Source organism: Capricornis sumatraensis, chromosome 15 (genome assembly GCF_032405125.1).
Source record: "Capricornis sumatraensis isolate serow.1 chromosome 15, serow.2, whole genome shotgun sequence".
Classification (NCBI taxonomy): Eukaryota; Metazoa; Chordata; class Mammalia; order Artiodactyla; family Bovidae; genus Capricornis; species Capricornis sumatraensis.
The window spans coordinates 33,271,214-33,298,927 of record NC_091083.1 but is presented as its reverse complement, the minus strand read 5'-3'; the positions used below and the strand labels follow the sequence as shown (position 1 = coordinate 33,298,927).

General features: G+C 39.6%; 1 protein-coding gene across 1 annotated transcript in view; it reads left to right on the top strand.

Annotated features, from left to right (window-relative positions):
* ITGA8 (integrin subunit alpha 8) overlaps positions 1-27,714 on the top strand; it is a 195,973-nt gene that overhangs the window by 45,533 nt on the left and 122,726 nt on the right. Inside the window, exons 9-13 of the mRNA XM_068986916.1 lie at positions 153-196; positions 2,417-2,473; positions 5,410-5,462; positions 10,477-10,682; positions 12,966-13,157. Coding sequence (XP_068843017.1) covers positions 153-196; positions 2,417-2,473; positions 5,410-5,462; positions 10,477-10,682; positions 12,966-13,157 — 552 coding nt within the window. The remainder of the gene's footprint in view (positions 1-152; positions 197-2,416; positions 2,474-5,409; positions 5,463-10,476; positions 10,683-12,965; positions 13,158-27,714) is intronic.

Genomic DNA, 27,714 nt, shown 5'->3' with positions numbered 1-27,714 from the left:
CAAAATCCAATGCGAAACTGTAACTTCAAACTTCCAGCTGTCCACGTGATCCATGATAATTACTTATTTAAAAAGTACCAGCTTTAGCTGATTTGTTGAATAGCTTTAAAGTAGACTGTGTAATTTACCTTCTAAATGACTTTTCATCACAGAATTGGTTGCTGGAGTTCCAAGAGGCGCACAGAATTTTGGATATGTGAGTACTAAAAATGTGTTATAGGATATTTTGCATATGTGCAAAGAATCATTTTTTTAAAATCATGTTAAAGATTTAAATCTTTCGAAGTGCCCTTAAAGATCCACACTTGTTTGCTTATGAAAAGGGAGGCTAGATTCTTTTCTGACCCATGTATAGGATCAACTCCATCATTTGTGGGACCCAGTATGAAGTGAAAATGCCTGGCCCCTTGTTTGAAATTCTTAAGGATTTCAGGACAGTGACAGATGAGCCCTATCCTTTGGATAGTGTAGGGCCCTGCCTGACTGCAGAGGTCACATACCCGTGAAGTTAGCCCTGTCCTTGTGCATAATTTGGGAGTAATTGCAGAGGATCCCATTGTTGACATAAGCATCATTTTAATATGCCTCACACAGTAAACACAATAAGGTTGGTTGTTATGTCACTAGTGTATTAGTTTTCAAGGGCTGTCATAAGAAATGACCCCAAATTGGGTGGCTGATAACAACATAAATTTGTTCTCTCCCAGTTCGGTTCGGTCGCTCAGTCGTGTCCAACTCTTTGTGACCCTATGAATCACAGCACGCCAGGCCTCCCTGTCCATCACCATCTCCCGGAGTTCACACAGACTCGCATCCATCAAGTCAGTGATGCCATCCAGCCATCTCATCCTCAGTCATCCCCTTCGCCTCCTGCCCCCAATCCCTCCCAGCATCAAAGTCTTTTCCAATGAGTCAACTCTTCGCATGAGGTGGCCAAAGTACTGGAGTTTCAGCTTTAGCATCATTCCTTCCAAAGAAATCCCAGGGTTGATCTTCAGAATGGACTGGTTGGATCTCCTCACAGTCCAAGGGACTCTCAAGAGTCTTTTCCAACACCACACTTCAAAAGCATCAATTCTTTGGCACTTAGCCTTCTTCACAGTCCAACTCTCACATCCATACATGACTACTGGAAAAACCATAGCCTTAACTAGACGGACCTTAGTCAGCAGAGTAATATCTCTGCTTTTGAATATGCTATCTAGATTGCTCATAACTTTTCTTCCAAGGAGTAAGCGTCTTTTAATTTAGGAGGTTGGAAATCTGAAATCAAGGTGTGATGGCAAGGTCATGCTCCCTCCCACACACAAGGGAGAGAACTCTTCCTGCCTCTTCCAGCTTCAAGTGGCTCTGCCTTCCCTTGGCGTGTGGCAGCTTCACCCCCATCTCTGCCCTGGCCTCCGTGTGGTCTTCCTCCATCTATGTCTGTGTGTCCTCTCCTCCTTTTATAAGGACACCTGTCATTGGACACAGCTGCTAAGTCGCTTCAGTCATGTCCAACTCTGTGCGACCCCATAGACGGCAGCCCACCAGGCTCCCCAGTCCCTGGGATTCTCCAGGCAAGAACACTGGAGTGGGTTGCCATTTCCTTCTCCAATGCATGAAAGTGAAAAGTGAAAGTGAAGTTGCTCAGTTGTGTCCGACTCTCAGTGACCCCGTGGACTGCAGCTCACCAGGCTCCTCCGTCCATGGGATTTTCCAGGCAAGAGTACTGGAGTAGGTTGCCATTGGACACAGGGCCCACCCTAAATCCACTATGATTTCATTTCAAGATCCTTAACTTTACTTATTTCGTCTACCGAGACCCATATGCTCATCTTCTGAAGTTCTGGAAAGATATGAATTTTGGAGAGCTACTATTCACACCCATTACACTAGTTGCCATAAAAATAGGAAAAGAACATAAGTAGCTCTTATGAAAAGAAAAGCATTTAAAATACTTCTTAAAAGTCTGGTCAGCCTGTAATAACTATAGATTTTAGCCTGGCTGGATAGAGTTGAAAAGGAATATTTTTGCTATATGTACAACACTTTCAAATTTCTTTTTTTTTTTGCAAGAAGCCATAATCAATGTCCCATAATAGCATATGTACAGAAATGAAATTTAGACTAAATTTTTGATTAGATTAACTGACCATCAAATTAGTTGCTCTCAGCATTCTTGAATTCAAATATCATTTCTTTACATCCAATTAGTGACTTGCATTCTGTCAGAAAGGATTCCAGAAACCATAAATAAAAAGTTCAATTGAATTTTTTTTAAGATCATTCTATAGGCTTACTTTTTTTTTTTACATATAGAGCTAACCATTTATGACTTTCCACAAACATTTATAAATGATTTAAGTTATACATTTAAAAAAGTTCTCTAGTTCTATGCCAAATGAAATAACCTATCTAATTTCTCTGATTTCAGGTTTCAATCATTAACTCTACAGATATGACCTTTATTCAGAATTTCACTGGTGAACAGGTAAAGATGTTTTAATGTCAAATAGTGAATGTCACTCTTATAATATTCATATTATTCATTCATAAAATAAATATTTACCTAGTACTTACTATGTTCTAGAAACTCTTCTAAGCAGTAGGAGAGTAACCATGTATCAGACAAGATCCCAACTTGAACGCAGCACTACAGGGGAGGCAGTTGAGGAGATAACAGTTAATTAATAAACAAGTATGTGCCCATGATGATTCCAGATACTGCTCGGTGATGTAAAGGCAGAATGTGCTTCCTAAAAGCTAGTGGGAAGCTGCTATATAGCACGCAGAGTTTTGTGGGGACCTAAATGGATAAGATGGGGCATGGAGTAGGAGGGTGGTCCAAGAGGGAGGGGACATATGTGTACATACAGCTGATTTACCTCATCATACAACAGAGACTAACACAATATTGTAAAACAGCTATACCCTAATTAATTTTCCAAAAAGCCACTAATGGCTGAAATCTGATATCAGTCCTATTATGTTGCAGTCCTGTATGTAATCTGCCTGGTGATTAGTTCTGGGTACCCGCCTTCCCTCTGAGAAGACAAAAGCTTCTTCTGGGTTCCACATATTGGTTGGAATCAACGGGTCTGGACTCTCCTCCTGCCCTCATAGTAAATGGAACCCTCACCAACCCCAAAATATATGGAAGATGACAAAGTGTCTGATTCCGGTCCCTTCCTCCCAGGCACTAGATTTTTGCCTCTCACCCACTTTCACTGGCTAGGGTCTTATCAATGGGTAAATTCTCTGAAAGCAGGCTGCTGGTATCCTGATGACCTGGGGTCACACTTCATTCTCCACTCTGGGTTTTCCTGGGTCTTATGACCTGTTGAAATTTGTCACATTTTTTTTAAAGGATGAATGTGGCTCTGTTGTGTTAGGGAGGCAATTCTGAACTGAATTAGTCTCTCTAGGCCACCAACTTTCTCTCCTAACCACTAACCCAGGTTCTGGAGCTTCTAGAAGCCTCGCATTTGAATCTGGCCAAGTGAGTGTCTTGGCCTGCTGGATCCCAGAAGCATCCAGGTTTAAGATCCTGAAATGCTCAGCTCTTAGCTAGACACAGAAATTTGAAATCATATATTTGTCAAGCAATTTTGATAGTTTTTTGTTAACAATACAGAGCATTTTTGACATTTCTGCCCCAATTGGGGCTTTAGTCTATCCATGACTGTGCAGTTTTCAACAAAGCATTTAACAATGTCTCTCATGAGACTCTTGTGGTAAATACAGAGATATAAGGCTGTGATGATTGTGCAGTTGGGTGAATTTATACATTTTGAACAACTATTTTCAAGTGGTGATAATTAATGGTGTATGAAAATATGGCAAGACTTCTCTATTGTCTTTTTGTTTTACATTTTTATCATTAAAAACTCCTTAAACATTGTTAAATTCAGCCTTTCTGTAACTTTTCATCCTCAATACCACCTAGTTCTTCAATCTTGAACCTCAGAATTTAATACATAAATGATGAAATTCCTCTGAGTGAGGTCACAGTGCCACACAGGAATAAGAATTTCACTACATGTGTGCAGAATAAAGAAAAGATGTGGGAGAACTGAATTACTGCATGACACAGTCAAAGGAGGCATTCATTTCCTCAACAAAGAGAATTTTGCACCTGGTCCCTGGGGCTTAGTCCATAAACATACTGTAGACTGGATGGCTAAAGCAACAAACATTTATTTCTCATGGTTCTAGAGTTTGAGAAGTCTAAGATCAAAGGGTAGTCAGATTTTGTGTCTGGTGAGAGCCTGCTTCCTGGTTCACAGCCAACTTCTCGCTATGTCCTCACATGGAGGAAGGGACAAGGCAGCTCTGTGGGGTTCCTTTTCTATGGACACTCATCCCATTCATGAAGGCTCCACCCTCATACCTAATTACTCCCGAAGGCCCCACCTCCTATAACAACTGTATATGTTTGGAATAGAGAAAAGAGGTGGCAGAATTAAATTATTGTGTTATACTTGTTAACTTATCTACTTATTTCTTTTGCAAAGAGTATCTGGCACCTACCCTGAGTTACACCTGGTCAGACAGTGCAGAAACAAGAATGAACAACACAGGCCAAGATCTCTGCCTTCCATGGAGCACACTTTACAGTAGACTATAGGCTGGTTAGAAGGTGAGGTTTGGAGGTGATCAGAGGCCACATACGCTAAGGTGTTGGATGGCAGATGTGGGAATGAAAAACCCTGGCAGGCAAAAACTATGGGCCAAATCTGAAAAGATTATAAATCTTGAAAGCGTAGGTTGAAAAACAAAAATATAAGAGCTAGAACGTGGAGAGATTAGGTATACTGGTCACACTCACAGACGACTTAGAAACCTTAACAGATGATAAACTCAGTTTGAATTGATACTGAGACATGGTTTAGCCACAAATGAAAACCTTTTTATGCTTCAGTGGTACAAAGAGACCAAAGCAGAGAGTGTCTGTCCTACTTAACCTCTGTCAGTGTGCTCATGAGGTGTCATCTTTTCTTTGGTATCACATATCTGTAAGCAAGATGGTGGGCTGCAATCATTTCCATGTGAGATTTCATATGGAAATGGAATTAGATTTATTCTGTGATGTTCAAGATTGCAGAACTAGGCAGGAGGATTGAGGACTAGATATTATAGAAGGACCAGTTTTAGCAAAAAGTGTTCTAAAAGTTGTATCTGCAAATTGAATGGATTGATTGTTGAACGTCTCCAGAGGTTGTCCGAGCAGATGTCTGGGCTGTTGTGAGGAGCATTCATTATGCGTTAGGTCAGGGGTTAAACTAAATGACTCTAAGACTCTGTCCATGTCTAAGGGTCTATGAATTTAAATGCAAAAAATGTGCTGCAATGTCTCTAATCTTTCAGGGAAAATTGAGAGATGACTTTTTGAACACAAAATATGTTATTTATGGTTTTTCTTTGCAGATGGCATCTTATTTTGGATATACAGTTGCAGTATCAGATGTTAACAATGATGGGTAAGTTTATAAGAACTTCCTCACTCACTGAATATTATAGTCATCCTTAAAGATGTTATACTTTTTTCTTCATGAAATACATCCTTCTATATTTCCTCAACAAAATAGAGGCTCTCTTGTTTTGTTTTGTTTTGTTTTTTTTAAGTTCAGGGCAAGAGGATATAACTACTGAAGAACTCTCTATCATCCTTTTTAATGTCTTTGCCACATCTGCACTTCTAAGAAAACACTATTTTACTTAGTTTTATCTTTAATTTCATGAATTGAATAGTCCTTGGCCATTTGAAATCCATAGCCATTGAGGAATTTGCTCATCTCTCTTTTTAGCACATGATTTATTCATAAAATATTTGCATATAAATATTGTTTCTCCTGTTATTGCATACTAGAGACATCCATGCAGAAGGTAAAATAATAATGCTATTTTTTCAGATTATGGCAGTAAATTACAATTGAACTTGGATCAAACAGCATGATAAATTATGGTTGTGTTTAAGTCATTACTTCAAAGAAACTTATTATTAAGCATCTCTCTGATCCACTAAAAGCACCTGACAGATTGAACAAATGATTAAATAAGAAAACCAATAAACTGAGATGATCTGATTACCCATCCAACATGTATTGTTGGAGCACCTACTATATACCAGACATAGTTCTTGGCTGCTCAGAATGTGCGATGAATAAGAAAGAATAGGGCTCTGCTTTCATGGAGCTTACATTTTCATAAGAAGCACAGCTCTGAAAAATCTTATCTGTGTTCCCAGATCTGGGTTAAGCACTTTAGATACATCGTTGATAGACATTAGCTATGACCTCAATATAGCTAGAAATGAACTTTATTTGTTATGTGATGGCGTATGATTGGAGATAAGTTTGGTAACTTTTGTATCTTTTGGAAAATATCTTTTTATTATTCTTTCATTCAACATATATCTGTTGAGCATCCTTTTAACACCAGCTCTGTTCTAGCACTTAAACCTTTGTTTAAATCTTTACTCTGTTTTGGCTTTGATGAGAATCTGTTTATTAAATGTGCATTTTATTAGTTTCCATTATTTTTATAAAGAAATTCAGACTTCTACTTTACAAAAATATAAATTCATAATTTCAGTTATTTTCACCCAAAGAACTTTAATATTGTCCTTAATGATGCTAAAAAAAAATCAGTTATCAATGGTTTTTATTGTCATGGCCTATAAGAAAAATCAGTTTGTTGGATTATATTAAAACTAGGCATACTAGGTTGCTGTATTTCACGGTCATTAGTTTAACTCATAAATAATTTTAGAGAGTCTATAATTCCTACAATTTTTTAAATTCACAAAACCCTTTCTAGCTTTCCCAGCATTTATCAGTGATTAAGGAATGATAAGTGAACATTATTTAGCAGAGTTCAATACTAGAATTGAAATTTAATTCTTATTCTTTACCCGATCTCTAGTTTTCCCAAATCTTTCAAGTCCTGGACCCAAGTGAATGTTGTGCAGTGACTCAGACTAGGGTTAAGAACATCACCGAGCTAACTGATTATTCACGGTTCAGAAGTTAGGACCCAGGTTCTGTGGGATTGAAGCAGACTTTCCTTTCTCCATCTGAGGGATAATTAAGTACTGGTGTATGTGAGATCACCTAGTAAACACGTCATCCTATCTCTCTACTATGCAACAAAAGCAAAGTCCCTACAAATGCTTCAAAACCCACCACTGGGGAAAAAAGGTGGTGTCATTAACTAATGTAACCAAATTAATAAACTGGTGAGGATTTCCCCAGTATCTTTATTTAAAGAAACACCCAGGTATCAGAAGTGGGCTTCAAAAATTTAGACTAAACAGCTGTGTGCATGCTGACTGGTCATTGATAGGGTCAAGCCTGGGACTGTTTTGAAAATATTCACAAGCTGCTGAAATTAATTTCAGTTTAGTTATCTTAAAACAGCCAGAGCAATGAAGTCTTTCTGTGTAAACTCTGTTAGGAATTTCTGGACAAACTTAACAACAAAGGGAGATAGTATTTTCCTCTTGAACTTAAGCAGATCTGTTTTTTTATTTTCTTATGGCTTTTTGACCCTTTTAGTATTTATACTATTTCAGAAATTCACAGAAATACAATTTAATCCATTGGATTGTTCTAGCCTCAGCAGATCTCAAAGGAACTAAATTTAGAGCTTCTTAGCAGTTGGTTAACTTGAGAGCACTTTAGAGAAAATTTATTTGAAAGGAAGCAGCTTTGAGTAACTCTGTTTTGGTCAGATTTAGTCTAAGTGGATTCTGTCATAGAGGAGAAATCGTTATGATGTGATTAAGTAGAAAATCTAGAAAATTAAAGCATAAAGAAGCTGCAGATTAAATTGATTTCTGTAATGTAATTGATAAGCCATATTAGTTTTTGCCTGTCATAAAATAATTATATTGATTAGATATCAATTCTAATATAAAGCCTCTTAACCTGCCTTCTCTTAATAAATAACTACATTCTGAAAATCAGTCTTGGGTATTAGCATACACTAAGAACTGTTGAGAAAGAAGAAGAAATGGAAAATTTTATGGGTTAAAGTTAAATCAACATATTAAATACTATTTGGCTGTAGAAAACTTAAATTCAGACTCTTCATAATGAATATTCTCATTGATGGGTTCCCTCATCCCCCACCTCTCTCAGTATATTTATGCTTTTCTCTTCAGAAAAAATATTTATAATGTTTTGTCTCTAACAACACATGAAAGGATGAGAACCTGTGCCTTACATTATATTATTAGAGTGGACGTAATACTTTTTTAGACATAAAAAAGAGACACAAATACATAGAAACTGAAAGAAAACTATGCTCAAATATTAGACAATTCAGATAAGCTGAAGTTGAGTGTATATATCCTACTTTCATACCTTAGATCTCATCCAAACCTCCAACATGACCCAAGCAGAGAAGGTGGCTTTTAGTGAAAACCTCATCATAAATAGTATTTCTTCATCATTGTTCTTTTTGAGATTAAGTAATATTATATGTATATTATATATTTTTAGAATAGTACCCAGCTGTTATACAACTGCTTTTTCAGAAGTTCAGTGAAAAGCATCCTTACTACTAAATATTGTTAAACTTTAAACTTGAATTGAGTCTATTCAAAAAAAGGATTTGAAAAATAAATTTTGAAATAGGCTAATAGCATGCATGGCCTACTGCAATAGTTTTTCAGTGGCTTTTTGGCCTGTGGGTTCATAATTAGAAATACATTTGACATTGCAACCTAGAATACACACACAACTGAAACAAAAGGTTTCATGGAACACTATTTACTCTATTATGTGCAATGCATTCACTCATATTTTCTATTCTATTTCATTTTTCAAAATTGCTTGTCAAGACCATTAAATTGATTTCACAATTCACTAATGAGTTGTAAATCAAGATTTTAAAACACCAGCCTAGACAATAATATATACTGTGACAGTTAAGTAGTATTATTGCTAACATAAAATAATATTGACACTAAGTGCAAAATATTCTACAAGGCACATTGAACCAATTGAATCCAAGACAGTTATTGTCTCTCGGCTTTATGAGAACACAATTATAAATTGAGAACAAATGTCTTTCTCCTTTTTGGCGTTTAGAACATTTTAGACGACTTACACTTAAATATCTAGGGAACTGTATCTCTATGAAAATAAATCAATGTTGTCATAATCCTCCAAGAATCCAAAGATCGCATGGATGTGCTAATCTTTCACAATGATAGGTCAAATAATTTTGCATTTCTAGAACTCCCCAGTGTTGGCAGTGAGAAACACAGTGAGGCAATGTGCCAGTCCCCTGCCATGTCTCTGTCCTCAGGGACCAATTGTATGGCTTTGTTCCTTCTTTGGAGAATGGGAAAATGGTCCCCATCAATCTCTGCACTAGAGAACCAGGGGATTTAGATGTCTTTGAACTACAAGGCTGCAGCACACACGATTAGGTGTTTAACAACTACCTCTTTATCCTGGCAATAATAATAACAGAAATTTTAAAAATAAATAAATAAGAAAATAAAGATTTTCCTCCAAGGAAAATCCCGAGGCTTGGAACAACCCCAATCCCTACCTCCCTCTTGGCCCAGACTATGGAAACAGTGAGCAAATGCATTTGGAATATTTTTAAGAAAATATTTTACCTAGTGGCTTAGTTGGTAAAGAATCCACCTGCAGTGTAGGAGATGCAGGTTCGATCCCTGGAAAAGGGAAACGGCAACCCACTGGGAAGATCCCCTGGAAAAGGAAAATGGCAACCCACTCCACTATTCTTGCCTGGGAAATCCCATGGACAGAGAAGCCTGCCAGGCTATACTCCACAGGGTTACAAGAGTCAGACATGACTGAGAAACTGAACAACCACCACGAGCAGCAATCAATTGCTATTTCTTTCTTGAAACATAGTCAGTCTGAAAAATTATCTCCTAGTTTTCTGTGATAATATCTACTTTCACAAAGAAAAAACCTTAGTCTACATTTGGGAGGAAAATTTTGTTTTCTGCCTTTCTAGCCAGTATGAGAACCTTCTCTGGCCTCTGTTTTATTTAAATGAAGTGCCAAAAGAAAAGAGGAGGATAGGCTTTATTTTAAACCTTGTCATTGCAAGAATACTTCATCATATAAATGTACAATTAAATAAATTGTGGACAAATTCTCATCCATGTTTTCAAAAACCTAGTTAAGTCTTTCTGATATGTTTTACTTGTGTAACTACGTTTCCTGGAAATAGGCTAAAAAGCTGAAAAGAGTGAAATATCTGTGGTTTTCTTAAAGTAGTCATTTTTAACATAGTTTGAAAGGTTCAGTGTGATAATTCAGCAACTCTTATTTTCTTACGGCATTCTATTCTGAAGACATAAGAAAGCAATGAAAGAAATATGATGACTGTAAAATGTCTCCTGGAAAAGGAAATAAACCAGTGGAAATGTCCCCATCTCGTTGATTAGAAGTCTACCCAAAAGCAGCTCATGTCTGTGCTGTTCTCACTCTCTGTTCCCTGCAGGATGGATGACATACTGATTGGGGCACCTCTCTTTATGGAACGTGAATTTGAGAGCAGCCCTAGAGAGGTAGGGCAAGTTTATCTGTATCTGCAAGAGAGTGCCCTCGTCTTCAGAGACCCACAGGTGCTTGCAGGCACTGAGGTTTTCGGGAGATTCGGCAGTGCTGTGGCACATTTAGGAGACCTGAACCAAGATGGATACAATGGTAATTTATACCACTGCATGGAAATTACTTATGTGCCATAAGATCATGTTACTGTTACATGAAGTAAGCAACAGATTTCACGGTGCTATATGTGAAACAGTTCTTATGATTGGTCTTTAATAAATTATCTAAAATTTCAAGGTAATTTAAGCTTTATTTAGTTTGGGCTAATATAGATGTTGGGGCTTCCCAGATGGCGCAGTGGTAAAGAATCCGCCTGCCAATGCAGGAGATGCAAGAGATGTGGGTTTGATCCCTGTGTCAGGAAGATCCTCTGGAGGGGAGATGGCAACCCAAGCCAGTATTCTGGCCTGGAAAATTCCATGGACAAAGGAGCCTGCCCCAGGGATCAAACTTAGAATGCCTTCTAAGTACCCTCTCCTCAGTAAAACATGACAGCTCACACAAAATTTTGCATACATTTCCAGGACCTTTAAATTAAGGACCAAGGTATAATGGGTTTCTTGACATTCAAGGGAGTAACAGGATTTTGCTCCAACAAAAGAGCTTAGGGAGTATTCTCATCAAATCAAAGTATTCATTAATACCTTTGGCACATGGTCATGTACTTTTATGATTTCTTTGAAAAACATGTCTCAGCAATGTATGGTAACTTTTAAAGCACCATAAAACATAAAGGCATATTAAAAGCTCATGGTTCCAGGGAAATTTTTTTTTAAAAAAGACAAGTTCATCTTCAACTGATTTGTTGCTTTCAAAAACTGCCCTATTCCTGAACACCACATGAAATAAATAATGCTAAATTATTGGTGGAATCATCTTTTTCATTATCTTCTCTTTTGTCTTTTCTCTCAAACCTTTAACGATACTTTTAAGAGCTAAGAGAGACATTCATAATGACCTAAAAGGGGTTCTGCCTCTCTGAGCTTTGGTATCTTTAAAATGATGCCAAAATGGGATGAAACCAGGGGACAGATGTCAACTCATGGACTCAGAGGATATGAGAAAAGTAGCCCTTTCCATCTACCATTTGAGAATGTATTTATTTTCTGCAACAGGCTGAGTTTTTTGAGAGTTTATCCTTACCTGTTAAGTGAAAGTGGATTTATGATCCTTGTTATATAGTAAAAATCAATTTACAATTTATTTAGCCTTATCAGACTTACTTAGGAACAAAAATAAACAGACGAATGACAAAATGAGGACACACAGTGATGCCCGTGGCACAGAATTGTTCTGTTATTGTGTTATTGGTGCTCTCTTTCATGTAAACCTAAGTAGTTAGATGCAGTGTTTGGAACAATCCTGTTGAACACAGTAGGATTTTCAGTTAGTATGGTGCATTGTTTAGAACAATCCTGTTGAACACAGAAGGTCATTTTCACTTAGTGCTAAGTTTAGTTGGAGACAGTCAATAGGGCTCTTTCCCAGTTTCTCAGAGGCCTTGACTATGAAATGAATCTTGCCTACATCATGGGATGATGTCATCATTCAAGAATATAATCTTTGTGAAAAAATATGTTTATTTCTTTTAACAAGAAACTCTTAAGTACCCTGCAAATGTGCCTCAGCTGGTCTATCCAGCCCAGTGCTCTGACCCAACTCTTCCCCATCCCTTACTAAGTTTCCACGTAGACCACCCTCTGGCTGCTCTTCAGGAGGGCCAAGCTCCTTGCATCCCTGGGCCTTTATACAGTCTTCCCTTCTTCTTGGACTGCTTTTCCTTCTGATTCCACATGGTTCGTTTCATCTTGTCCCCAGACTTCTGTTTCTAGGTCAACCTTACAGACACCTTGTCTGAACACTTCATCTAAAATAAGAATCCAGTCACTCTCCATCACATCAGTATTTTTAAGATCGTCACTTTTCAATCTTTCCTTGATTCTTTGTGTGTGTGTGTGTGTGTGTGTGTGTGTGTGTGTGTATGTGTGCTTTCAACCATGCTGCACAGCAAACAGGATCTTAGTTTCCCAAACAGGGATTGAACCCGTGCCCCATACACTGGAAGCACAGAGTCTTAACCACTGGAAGGGCAGGGAAGTCCCCCTCTGATTATTTCTTTGTTCAAACTGTCTATTCCCTGCACTAGAATATAAACTTTTGAAAATCAGTGTCTGGTTCACCATTGAATCCACTGTACCCAACACATAGTAGGCACTTGGTAAATATTTTTTGGATGGATGAAAGGCAATGGATAATTTCCTCTTGCTGTAGTCCTACACATTTTTCTGGAAAACGGAAGAAGCCCTTTGGATTGTTGCTGTTTGTACTTAATTCTCTAACATTCGTCTTTAATGAGAAATGATGTGTCTCTGTCTGCAGACGTTGCCATTGGTGCACCCTTTGCAGGCAAGGATCAAAGAGGCAAAGTGCTCATTTACAACGGGAACAAGAATGGCTTAAACACCAAGCCTTCCCAGATTCTGCAAGGAGTATGGGCCTCCCAGGCTGTCCCTTCTGGATTCGGCTTTACTTTAAGAGGAGATTCAGACATAGACAAGAATGATTACCCAGGTAAGTTTTTCTTCCTTTTTGCATGAGAAAGTCTGCTTCCTAGAAAGGACCATTCTCTGGACCACACAGTATGTTTAAGCAGCTCTCTTGTGCAGCCTGAGCTTGCCCATGGCACAGGTTCTTTGGGTACGATTCTAGAGCAACTTTCAGGAGAGTCTGAAGACAGACAAAACAAACACTCCTTTTCCTGTCAAGAGATGATGTTAAGAAAGCAAGTTGGCTTTAAAAAAAACTTCATTGGACATAAAACTTATCAACTTTGTAGCAAAAATTTTTATTTGAAACCCCGAAGTAATCTGGTCTCCATCTACCAAGACAGGTTACGTTAGAGTTCTTTTTAGAGTGATTTATTTTAACCCTATAATTCCCTGTTGAGCTCATAGTTCCTATGAATTGACTTATGAACCTCAACATTTCTATCCTAAAACTCATGGTTTGGGAGCATAAATATTTTCCACCCATGTTTGTGGGTTGTCCAAAGATAGATTGTTTTAAAGCAAAGCAAAAGGAACTGGTTCTTTATACAGATGGTAAACAATTCTTGATTGCCTAATTCATTGTGAGGATTCATCAGGAATCCATGTAGCACAGCAAGATAATTCATGTTTTATGCATGCTGTCAGAGAGTACGGATTTGTCTTAAAGGATTGTTTCAGTAATCAGGGTTATTAGCAGAGAACATTAGACTTCTTGGTTTTGTGGTTCAGTTCTGTGCCGAAGAATTGATGCTTTTGAACTGTGGTGTTGGAGAAGACTCTTGAGAGTCCCTTGGACTGCAAGGAGATCCAACCAGTCCATTCTAAAGGAGATCAGCCCTGGGTGTTCTTTGGAAGGAATGATGATGCTAAAGCTGAAACTCCAGTACTTTGGCCACCTCATGCGAAGAGTTGACTCATTGGAAAAGACTCTGATGCTGGGAGGGATTGGGGGCAGGAGGAGAAGGGGAGGACAGAGGATGAGATGGCTGGATGGCATCACCGACTCGAAGGATGTAAGTTTGAGTGAACTCCAGGAGTTGGTGATGGACAGGGAGGCCTGGCGTGCTGCGATTCATGGAGTTGCAAAGAGTCGGACACGACTGAGCGACTGAACTGAACTGAACTTTCCCTTTTGTGTTGGTTATTTCAAGATGGTTTCAACAAATACTTAGAGATCATTAATAGTTCACTGACAGTTTTGACCATTTATTGAGACCTTATCTCTTTCCATCACTTCTATCCTCATTGAGTATTTTCCATAATGTAGAGCTTTTTTCTGGCTTGGGGCAACATTCCAAGAAACTGGTTGCTGAAATATACATTACTAATTTTAATCCTTCTACTTTCTTCTCGCCTCTGGATTGGGCAGAAAGGATACTACAACAAATTCTTATAAATTTGCCAGAAATGTTTCATGGCACTAACATAAACATTGTAGTGGGCTCATAGCAGATGTAGAATTATATTGTATATGAATGTGTTCTAGCTGAGGCAATTTCAAGAGCATCTAGTGAAATTTACTTTCTTAGGTTTTACTATACTAGTCTAATCGATGGTTAGGTTTTCTTTGGGGGAGGGGAGTCTCATAAATACTTTATTTTAAATAATCCCCAAATTAGATTCCCTATGTGATTTGTTCCCAAACTATGTCATCTCTTAATTACATCTTTTTTTCATCCCTTCTTAACAATCAGCAAATGGTCATTTGAGGCCATTCACTGGTCAGTAACTTTGTCCACTGAGGCTGATTCACTTGACAGTGATTAATGATATTAATGCAGTGTATCCATCTGTCTATAAGTAAATATCCTGTACTAAGACAGGATGCTGCTTAGGTGGATTCTTAACCTCAAGATAGTCTTGAGGGTTTCAGAGTTCATCCGTACATCTCAGTTAGTAGACCCGAGTTCTGGCCCCAGTTCTCTCTAAGCTATAGATGGCTTGCTTATGCTTCATTATCTTGGAACATTTTCCTTCATCCTCATCCTCTTGCAAACATCCTCTCACAAAATGAATGCCATTCAAAGAAGCCTGTTTGTCTTAACACAAAGTCCCCAGGGACCTAATGAGAGGAAAACTGCCTTATAGGCAGGTGACTAGATCCTATTAGCTAGTGCAGCAGATTGGAAATTTGCAGGCATATTTCAGGAATCAAACATGGAACTTTCCTCATTTTTCTATAAGTAAATGCCCTTTAATCCTCAAGCCTCCATTCCCACTATGGTATTGGAAAACCTCAATCTTGCAGTCACATCTAGATTCAGACTTAATATCCCTTGGGTAAATATGTGTTTGGATTCAAGACTCTCTTTCCTCCCTCTGCAGCAACTCTGCCAAGGAATGGAACAGCAAAGGTGGGGAGCCTTTTGTCCCGGGATGGAGAAAGGGGATCCTGGACCAAGGACATAGCCTGCAGTTGTTGGCCTCTGGCTGAAGAATGGCCCAGTCTCTCAGTGTTTGACATGTTGCTCAAGCTTCAGTGATTAATCCAGTGGTTTGCGCAGTGGCTGCTGCTCAAAAGTTCCATGTGTCCTGGTTCCTCCTTGTCCTATTTTGGCCTCTTCTGGTTCCCCCTCAGCAGGTGCTTCTGTGCCACCATTGGGACTCATAGGTCAGGGTCTTCAGGTTTCAGAAATTGCTTATTCTTCCTTTGGCCATTGCTAATTTTCTACCCAAGCATCTGTTACTCCAGCACCTAAGAGGGCTGCAATCTTCTTGGGTTTTGCTTGAGAAGTATTGTAGCAAAAACCCTCTTTTCCCCCAAAAGGCTACTGGGTGGCATGCTTCCTAGACTCTGTAGTTCACTTTGCAAACTCTGTGTTCTCCCTCTCCATGATCTGTCTTGTGATTTTCCAAACCAGTCAGTCTTTTCGGGAAATTATAAAGAAATGCAGTTTTCTTTCCCTCTGGGGTCTTGCTCCTTCAAATCAAAAGAAATCTGTCTTCAGATCATTGTCCCTTCTATGAGCTTCAAAATCCATTTGACAGATTGAATTTCTTCTCCTAGGGTGTATCTCCTCGTACCTGCTAAACAGTGGTTCTCAATCTTGGCTACACATTAGGATCCTCTGGGGAAATTTTATAAGTCCTTAGACTCAGGTCACCCTGCAGAGCAGTTAATTCAGAGTCTCCAGGGAGTGGAACTCAGACCACGGTCATGTGTTTAAGTGACCTGGGTCTTTCTAGTGTACAACCAGGCAGGGAACTAATGATCTTAAGCAAGATTCCCCCACTTTAATGAACATTTGGACCACCTGGGCATCTTGTTCAAATGCAGATCCTGATTCAGTAGGTCAAGTGGGTGAGAGAGACTCCTCATTTTCAGCACGTTCCCTGGTGACACCCTCACTGGTGACAGTGCTGGTCTTCACACCACATCCTGAGTAGCAGATTCTGAAACAGCATGACGCCAGTTACCTGTTGTGCCTGTTACAAGCGTGCGTGCTGTTGCCTTCATTGTGCCCAACTCTTTGTGGCCCTCTGGGCCACAGCTTGCCGGGTTCCTCTAGCCATGGGATTCTGCAGCTGAATGCATTGCACCGTTCAGATGTTTTGACTTCCTGGGTCTGGAATGGGGTTCAGGGATTTGTGCTTTTACCCAGGACTGTACTTTGAGAAATGCTGCTCAGGAGTGCCTTTTTCCCATGCTCACAATAGAGGGATGTGAATCCTAACCCTAACCTACTAGCTGAGCTCCAGCATTTTATTTACTCTTCACTCAGCCGTCAAACCAACCTGAGCCTCTTTTCTGTGGATTGCCTCTGAGAGGTGATGCCAGAGGCATCTGTGGTCATTTAGAAAATATGTAGTCGTATTTACTGTGGGCTAGACACTGTGCTCTGCAGATTTGGGGGAGGGGTACTGTGCAAGGAAAGACAGACAGTTAATCATAACTAAGTGGTAGCTCAGCTGGTAAGAATCCACCTGCAATGCAGAAGACCCCAGTTTGATTCCTGGGTCAGGAAGATCCGCTGGAGAAAGGATAAACATCTGAGGATGTTAAGGAAATCCCACTGAAACTATTTCTTGCAACGGTCAACATTTCCTGGAAGTTATCTGTGCATTTAAAACAATGCCTCACTACTTTTCATTTAAAATATATTGTCACATTTGTTAGGAACTGACCCACTTAACCTGCCTTAAGCCATAAAAGGAGCTGTTTATATTAAGGCTACAGAAATAACTCAAGGGAATCTAAGGACAAGGATTCTGCCCAGACGTTGGAAGGGGCTGATTGGGATCCAAGCCTGTCAGGACTTTCTCCGGTCTCCCTCTCTGCGCATCTGTTCTGCTCTCCAGCGTACTGTATTTCTGTGAGCACCAAGTGGTGCTTTGGTGCCAGAATTTGCATGTTGTAGTTGTGCTCACCCGAAGAGACTGTCTGTAATTTACCTCAGTCCCAAGTCCTGGGGAAGGAAATCTCATAGACTCTGAGGCAAATGGTGATGTTTTCCAAAGAAAGTCAGAGTTGACTTGGGGATTGTGCAAGCATCAAAATAGGTAACCATTATGACTCCCCAATAAAGTAAAACAGAATACCCCCAAGATATCAGTGTTGTGTCAAGAAAGGAAAGTGCTTTAAAAGAAAAAAAATATTTTAAATGAAGGAATAAAAATTATTTTTAAACTGCTCATCAAAATTTTTGTATTTGTCCCTTTAGTTTAAGGTCTAAATGGAAAATAAGTGAGAAATTCTGTCCTTCATTTAGAAAGTATGTAGTCGTATTTACTATGGGCTAGACACTGTGCTCTGCAGATTTGGGAGAGGGGTACTGTGCAAGGAAAGACAGTTAATCATAACTAAGTGGTAGCTCAGCGGGTAAGAATCCACCTGCAATGCAGAAGACTCCAGTTTGATTCCTGGGTCAGGAAGATCCGCTGGAGAAAGGATAAGCTACCCACTCCAGTATTCTTGGGCTTCCGTTGTGGCTCAGCTGGTAAAGAATCCACCTTCAATATGGGAAATCTGAGTTCAATCCCTGGGTTGGGAAAATCCCCTGGAGAAGGAAAAGGCTACCCACTCCAGTACTCTGGCCTGGAGAATTCCATGGAATTGTACAATCCATGGGGTCACAAAAGACTCAGACACGACTGAGCGACTTTCACTCACTCACTCACTCACATGGCTATTTCATCCCCCAGACCGATTAAAAATCAGATCACTTAGTACCTTGAAATAATCAAAACCATAGACATGCAAAGGTGGTTTCAATGACATCTGTCTGCAAGTTATAGATATTCTGTGTTTGGGCAGGACCAGACACTTAGTCTTCTTGTCTTAGGGAAAAAAAGAATGCTGGCAACAATCAGGCATGGCCCAGTTATGTTGCTAACATTATTACAATTACAGTCAGTGTTACTCCTGATAATTAAGAGCCCAAACCATGCCAGCCACTGCATAGATAAATATAGTTCATATATTAACATAAATATAGTTCATATTCCTTGGAATATTATTTCTGAATCTCTCTCCTCTGTATACCTGGCTTCAGTCTCTGGGTTGGGAAGATCCCCTGGAGAAGGGAACAGTTACCCACTCCAATATTCTTGTCTGGAAAATCCCATGGACAGAGGAGCCTGGCAGGCTACAGTCCACGGGGTTGCAAAGAGTCAAACGTGACTGAGTGGCTTTCAGTTTCACCTTCCCACTTATATGTGTATATACGTGTGTGTGTGTGTGTGTGTGTGTGTGTGTGTGTGTGTGTACACATATAGCAGGAGAGTACATGGGGTAAAGTTGGATGACACTACTCCCTTTGGGAAAACATCAAACCAATATCAACACAACCATGTTAAAATTGGCAAAATGGCTGTGAAGGGGAAGGGAAATCGGACTGTCTGGGTTCAGATTGCCGTGTGTCACTGATAAACTGTGTGATAATGGAAAGTTGATTGATTTCTCTGAGCTTCCATTTGCTCAGTCACTCAGCTGAGTCTGACTCTTTGTGTCCCCTTGGACTATAGTAGCCCACCAGGCTCCTCTGTCCCTGGGATTTCCCAGGCAAGAATACTGGAGCAGGTTGCCATTTCCTTCTCCACGGGATCTTCCTGACCAAGGGATAGAACCCACTTCTCCTGCATTGCAGGCAGATTCTTTACCACTGTGCCACCTAGGAAGCCTCCTTATCTGGTATCATGGGGCCAATAATACCGACTTCACTGGGCTGTGTGTGCTCTCACTTTCTAGGTTGGGAGAGGAATTTCATAAAATGTTGTAAAATGGCTTAGAGTAGGAATGATGGCTCGTCTGACTAACATAATCAAAGCTACTGTACTTCCAGACATGGACCACATAAGACACTGAAAAACTGCATTCTAGGATTCTAGAGATGGACAATATAGGTTTGAAACTTGGTTCTGCTATCTTCTAGCTATATAAGAATAAGACAATTCCTTACCCTCTCTGAACTTGAATTTCCTTATCTGTAAACTCAAATAGTAGTATGTTGGTATAAGGATGAAATGAGATCATCTATGGCAAATAGGTTGGGGAAACAGTGGAAATAGTGGCTGACTTTATTTGGGGGGGCACCAAAATTACTGCAGATGGTAATTGCAGCCATGAAATTAAAAGACTCTTACTCCTTGGAAGGAAAATTATGACCAACCTAGACAGCATATTAAAAAGCAGAGACATTACTTTGCCAAGAAAGGTCCATCTAGTCAAGGCTGTGGTTTTTCCAGTAGTTATGTATGGATGTGAGAATTGGACTATAAAGAAAGCTGAGTGCAGAAGAATTGATGCTTTTGAACTGTGGTGTTAAGAAGACTCTTGAGAGTCCCTTAGACTTCAAGAAGCTCCAACCAGTCCATCCTATAGGAGATCAGTCCTGGGTGTTCATTGGAAGGACTGATGCTGAAGCTGAAACTCCAATACTTTGGCCACCTGATGCAAAGAGCTGATTCATTTGAAAAGACCCTGTATGGCAAAACCAATACAGTATTGTAAAGTAAAATAAAGTAAAAATAAAACTTAAAAAAAAGGGGGGGGGGAATAATTTGTATACCCAAAGCAGTAAAAATTTATATTGATTTTGTAAAAAAAAAAAAAAAGAAAGAAAGAAAAGAAAAGACCCTGATGCTGGGAAAGATTGAGGGCAGGAGGAGAAGGGGATGACAGAGGATGAGATGGTTGGATGGCATCACCGACTCAATGGACATGAGTTTGGGTAAACTCTGGCAGTTGGTGATGGACAGGAAGGGCTGGCATGTTGCAGTCCATGGTGTTGCAAAGAGTCAGACACGACTGAGGGACTGAAATGAACTGATGTAATATTAAATGAAGTTTAAATTACTATGAGATTATATAGAGCATAGTTTAATAAACAGTAGCTTTCAATCATGTCTTTAAAACAATGCAATATTTTGGATATATTCTTTTTTTAATTAATTTTTACAGGAGTACAGTTGCTTTACAATGTTGTGTTAGTTTCTGCTGTACAGCAAAGTGAATCAGTCATACGTGTACATACATCCCCCTTTTTGGGGGTTTCCTTCCTATTTAGGTCACCACAGAGCACTGAATAGGGTTCCCTGTGCCATACAGCTTCTCGTTAGTAATCTGTCTTATATGCGTTAATAGTATCAGTAGTGGATAAATGTCAGTCCCAATCTCCCAATTCATCCCACTCCCCTGGAGGTAGTCTTTTTCTTACACACATTAGCTGATATTATTTTCTTTTGCTTGTTCAATGCCCATGGTTTATTTTGCTTGTTCAGTGTCCATGGTCCCCAGTCTTAATTTGCACTACTTCATTTGCTTCCCCTGCCCCTGACAAACAGGAATATGAGAACAAGAACATAGTTATTGGGACTCTGCCAAGTTGAGAGCCATATATCAAATTCCTGTTACGGCAGACTGGATGGGAGGGGAGGTTGTAGGAGAATGGATACATATATATGTATGGCCGAGTCACTCTGCTGACCACCTAGACTATTATAACATTGTTAACTGGCCATGTGCATGCTTGCTAAGTTGCTGCTGTTGTGCCTAACTCTATGCGACCCTATGGACTGTAGCCTGCCAGGCTCCTCTGTCCATGGAATTCTCCAGGCAAAAATACTGGAGTGGGTTGTCATGTCCTCCTCCAAGGGATCTTCCCAGCACAGGAATTGAACCCACCTCTCTTATATATCCAGCATTGTCAATATCTATTGGGGTTGAACTGGGGTGATGATAACGGCAAGCAAAAGGAAGGAACTGAGGGAATCGTGTAAAGAAAATGGGCAAGACTCGATAAAGACTGGCTCTGATGGAACATAGAGGTGGTGAGGGTGAATAAGCAGTGATGCTAAAGATGACTCTGGGGACTTCCCTGCTGGTCCAGTGGCTAAGGATGTGCTCCCAAAGCAGGCGTCCTGGTCGGGGAACTAGAGCCCACATGCAGCAGCTGAGTTCACGTGCTGCAACTAAAGATCCCACATGACACAAGTAAGAGCCGGCACAGCCAAATAAATAAATATATTTTAAAAATATATATTTATAAAAAGATGACCCTGGAATTTTGATCCAGTGTACCTGAGAAAAGTAGAGTATAATAGATCAGCCTGGAGAGATTCAGCTATAGAGACATAGAAGTTCTACTCTAGAAATATTTGGAATAATCTTCCTAACATCTTGCTTAACCACACAGTATTTTTTAAGACGTCTTCCAATAAATATTGTTATCACATACATACATAAATAGTAGTCCTAAGTACTTTCATTTCTGGTGCCCAAATTCTTTTTTTGGAAAAAGAAAATGCAAATTTGTTCAGGTATCTATGTTGGTGCTTTTTAAAACTCAAGTTGACCAGAGGAGTATCTTGTATACATTATTTGAGTGATAGCATTTCAGAGAAGAAATAGCTGTGGTAGTGAAGAATCTCTAAAATTCAGTGATCTGGTCTAATCCCATTAAACTTGATTGTATAACAAGGCCATCTGGTAGATGCATAGTCCAGACTCTGTAGGGTGGAAAAGGTTTTGTTGAGAAATAGAAATCTTACCGGCAATAAAAACTGAAGGTAAACATGGGCTGAGTGCCAAGACTATCATTGTCTTGCTCTGGCCCCTAATACACATGATTATATCATGGAGCCATCTCAGACAGTTATACCAAATGACATAAAATGACCTATCATATTTCATATTTTAACGAATGCTGTGTGTGTGTGTGTGTGTGTGTGTGTGTGTGTGTGTGTGTGAGAATGTGAGCAAACACCCAAGCAAACTTACATGCAAGAAGAAATGAAAGGATGGCTTTAACCAAAGGGAATAATGAATTTTAATCAAACCCTGAGCTCCTTGAAATTGATTTGTAGTCTGAACTAAATTCAATCTTACAAAGTTTATTTTTACTTCTCAAAGTGCTACTCAAGGTTTTATGAAAAGCAAAACATTGTGTTCTTCTTGAGTAAGATTTTCATAATTTCATTATAACTATATTAGATATTAGAATATTATGTTTCTTGTAAAATAGCTTATAAATTTAGATTAAATTTAATTAATTAAATCAAGTGAAAGTACTTGGATTTCAATCCAGCAGTGTAGACATAAAACTGAATAGACAGATGAAAGACGAGTTCTAGAACAAAGACTTTAGTAACTCAGCGCCTCTGGGTCTTACTCTCCACACCTGAAAGTGATGTGGAATGCTTATCCAAGGGTCTTTTTAAACTCTAAAACCTGATTCTGTAATCCAAGGGCTAGAGTTACTGACTTCCAGATTTCTCTGTAATATTGAGTAGATTATTAAGGACCCATCTTTGAAAAAATCATTTAATAAAATCATACAAGATTTTTCCTTAACTTTTTCTTAAAAATAATTTTTGACTAGCAGACAAGTTGAAAAAATAGTAGAGAGAGTCCTTCACTCAGCTTCCCTTCATATTAGCATCTTGTATAACTATCAAGATGTGATCACCTAGAGCCAGACATCGAGAAGCCTGGCGGGTTACGGTCCATGGGGTCACAAAGAATTGGACACAACTGAAGTGACTTAACACACATATAACTATAGTTGACACTTTTGAAAAGTATGACTAGACATTTTGAAGAATGTCCTTGAATTTAAGTTTGCTTGATGTTTGCTCATTAGATTGAGGTTCTGTATTTTTAGCAAATGTGCATATGCGTGTGTGTGTGTGTGTGTGTGTGTGTGTGTGATGCGTGCGCATGCTCAGTTATGTCCGACTCTTTGCAACTCCATGGACTGTAGCCTGCCAGGTGCCTCTGTCCATGGAACTTTCTGTGAGAATACTGAAGTGGGCTGCCATTTCCTCCTCCAGGGGATCTTCCTGACCTAGAGATCGAACCCACGTCTCTTACATTTCCTGCATTGGCAGGTGGATTCTTCACCACTGAACCACCTGGGAAGCCCATTTTTGGAAAGAATACCACAAAAATGTGATGCCCTTCCCAGTGTATCCCAGCAGAAGGCACACGATGTCTGTTGTCCTTTTGTACTCTGACCACTTGTTTGCAGTGATGTCTATCAACCAGGTTTCCCACTGTAAAGTTACTGTTTTTCCCTTTGCATAATAATTACTTTTGGAGAAATACCATGAGACTATGCAAATATCCTATTTTTCATCGTACATTTGCCCACTAATCTTAGCATTCATTGCTGATGCTTGCCTACAACCATTACTATTATTGCACTGTGATTTTCTGTTTCCATCATACCTTCTACACTTATTAATTGAAATTCTAATATAATAAAAAGATTTCTTTTATTTATTTATTCCATTTTTAAAATATCTGTGTTAACTGGTGTATATTTTATTTCATGGGCTATAATCCATTACTGTATTTATTTTTGTTGCTTGAATTGTCCTATATTTGGCCATTAGTAATTCCATCCAGTTGGTTCCTGTGTTCTTCACCATTACCCATTCTTTTATGAGCATCTTCCTTACTTTCTGATAACATAAGATACTGCAAGCTCATTTTTCATTTTCCCTGGAATCAACCATTCTTCAAAGAGCTCTAGTTCTTCTGTATTGAAGAACGGTATCTAGAAACCAAGGTCTGGATACTAGGTGTTCTTATGGCTTAGGGTGTCAAGATAGACTTGTAATGCACTGAATGCTATAGATTGCCATATTCCCATACATTATACTAAATTTCAAACCATGAATATTAACTTGAAATCAACAACTTACATTTTTATTTTTCAACCTGTATCTTGTAAGTTAGCATTTTTGCATTTGTCAACAACAGGTATTTTGGCAATGTTAATATTATTCAGCTAATGTTGAGAACAGCTACTAGTTTTCATTTTAAATATGATAATAGAATATTTTCTGATTATGTGGTGGCTCAGAGGTAAAGAATCCATCTGCTAATACAGAGATGCAAAAGCCATGGCTTTTTTTATATTGCTTTTTAGTATGTTCTGTAATTCCTTCGATAGCCAGGCATGATGTACTGGGTACAAGGAACTGCTGTAAATAGACCTATACTAATATGGTGGTAGGTTTTGGCCGGGAGTTGGGGCAGGTGATGTTTTATGTGATTAGATCTCATTCTTTTTTCCTGTATCATTTTTAACTAAAGTTTTTCAAAATAATTTGTAGATGTTATAATACTTTATTATTATTTTTTATTGGGGTATAATTGTTTTAAAATGCTGTGCTAGATTCTGCTGCACAATGAAGTGAATCAGCTATATGTATATACACATACATCTCATCCCTCTTCCCAATATCTGCTGAATCACCAAAAAAGCAAGAGAGTTCCAGAAAAACATCTATTTCTGCTTTATTGACTATGCCAAAGCCTTTGACTGTGTGGATCACAAGAAACTGTGGAAAATTCTGAAAGAGATGGGAATACCAGACCACCTGACCTGCCTCTTGAGAAACCTGTATGCAGGTCAGGAAGCAACAGTTAGAACTGGACATGGAACAACAGACTGGTTCCAAACAGGAAAAGGAGTACGTCAAGGCTGTATATTGTCACCCTGCTTATTTAACTTATATGCAGAGTACATCATGAGAAACACTGGGCTGGAAGAAGCACAAGTTAGACTCAAGATTGCTGGGAGAAATGTCAATAACCTCAGATATGCAGATGACACCACCCTTATGGCAGAAAGTGAAGAGGAGCTAAAAAGCCTCTTGATGAAAGTAAAAGAGGAGAGTCAAAAACTTGGCTTAAAGCTCAACATTCAGAAAACAAAGATCATGACATCCGGGCCCATCACTTCATGGCAAATAGATAGGGAAACAGTGGCTGACTTTATTTTGGGGGGCTCCAAAATCACTGCAGATGGTGATTGCAGCCATGAAATTAAAAGATGCTTACTCCTTGGAAGGAAAATTATGACTAACTTAGACAGCATATTAAAAAGCAGAGACATCATTTTGTCAACAGAGGCTCGTCTAGTCAAGGTTATGGTTTTTCCAATAGTCACATATGGATGTGAGAGTTGGACTCTAATTAAAGCTGAATACAGAAGTATTGATGCTTTTGAACTGTGGTGTTGGAGAAGACTCTTGAGAGTCCCTTGGACTGCAAGGAGATCCAACCAGTCCATCCTAAAGGAGATCAGTCCTGGGTGTTCATTGGAAGGACTGATGTTGAAGCTGAAACTCTAGTACTTTGGCCACCTGATGTGAAGAGCTGATTCATTTGAAAAGACCCTGATGCTGGGAAAGATTGAAGGCAGGAGGAGCAGGGGATGACAGAGGATGAGATGGTTGGATGGCATTACCGACTCAATGGACATGAGTTTGGGTAAACCCTGAGACTTGGTGATGGACAGGGAGGCCTGGTGTGCTGTGGTTCATGGGGTCGCAAAGAGTCGAACACGACTGAGTGACTGAACTGAACAGCCCCCTTGGACCTCCCTCCCACCGAGCCCTTATCCAGCCACTCTAGGTCAGTACAGAGTGCTGAGCTGAGCTCCCTGCACTATACATCAGATTCCCACGAGCTGTCTGAGCTCTCAGTCTTTTAATGAGCCTATTCTTCTAGACTGTGAGCTTCACATATGCTTCTGAGTTGAGACAGGATGGCTAAAGTGGGCTGAAGTTGGGTATTTCCCTTCCTCCAGGTTAGACTCTGATAATACCCCAGTTATCTCTGGTTGACTACCTTCTCCTGGCAGACCTTTTTAGGGAGAATAGAGTGCTCTGGTATATTTCTAATTGGTTTCTTCTCTCCTCCCCTCTGCCAGAGGCAGGAGGAAACTGTTTTCTGATGTTCACTGCGGAGATACTGGAGAAAAAAACTCACAAACATGGCCCTGCCTCCACCCCTTAGTGACTGGACCTCTGGGGGGTTTAATTCTCAGTGTTGTCCACCCTGAGCTGCCTGCACTTCACCAATACAGTCTGGGTTTCCCTGCCCCCTGCTCTGGTTGCCATGGAGGCTGCTGCTCTGAGAAGTTGTGTCTCTCTGCATTTGCCTGAGAGTCTCTCCAATGTGGAGGCAGCACTGTGCCTTGTGACCTCACTGCTCTTATGGATCTAAGAAGAGCTGTTGATTTTTCAGTTTGTTCAGCATTTTACTTGCTCAGATTTAGCGGTGACTTCCAAGCTTTTTACATGCTAGACCAGAAACCAAAAGCTGGCCAGTTTAAATCCCAACTGACTACTTTCCAAGCATTCAATTGTAGGAGCTGGCTTCTTTCTGAAACCCAAGGCACCATTAATAAGGCAGGATATCATGTATCCTTGATCTTTGTTGTAAGTGTTTAGTTAATAAAAACTCTGTGGCCAGCCATGGCTCCTTTTTTTAAGAGGGGTGGGGTGAGTGGGAGTGAGTTCTCCTGTAGTTAGAATCTCTCCTTATTTCTGACTTTCCAGGGTCTGTTCTTCACATAAGTCATTTTTAAATTTATGAATATATGATTTAAAAACTGTAGCTTAGTGTCATTCACTGAAGCATCCCTTCTATCTTTGCACATCCTGGATATCTTCCCGGGAGTTCACTTCCCACTTAGGAACCCAGTTCAAATGTCACTTCCTCGGAAACCCTCTCCTGACTCTTGTCCTTCCTCTAAAAACACTTCTCTCAGATTGAAATGACTCTAGTACTCCTGCCTGGAAAATCCCATGGATAGAGGAGCCTGGTGGGCTGCAGTCCATGGGGTTGCTGAGGGTCAGACACAACTGAGCAACTTCACTTTCACTTTTCACTTTCATGCATTGGAGAAGGAAATGGAAACCCACTCCATGTTCTTGCCTGGAGAATCCCAGGGATGGGGGAGCTTGGTGGGCTGCCGTCTATGGGGTCACACAGAGTTGGATATGACTGAAGTGACTTAGCAGCAGCAGCAGCAGATTGAAATGACACATTCTTTGTGGTCTTTTGATAAATGCCTCTTTTGCCCCTTGAGACTGTCCCCTTTATTAGTTGAGGGCAAGCCCTGGATTTAACTTTTCTTGTTATGGAAGCCTAGTACCCCAAGCGTGGCTGGCACTGGAGGCAGCTAGTAAATGTTTGTTGAATGAATGAATGAATATGTGAATAAATGAATGAATAAACCCGTTTCCTCATAGCCACATACATTGGCATATAAACTCTTCCCTCATCTCTTTACCTGGCAACTATCTTATAACTCTAAGTCCAGTGAGCTATCTTATTCTTA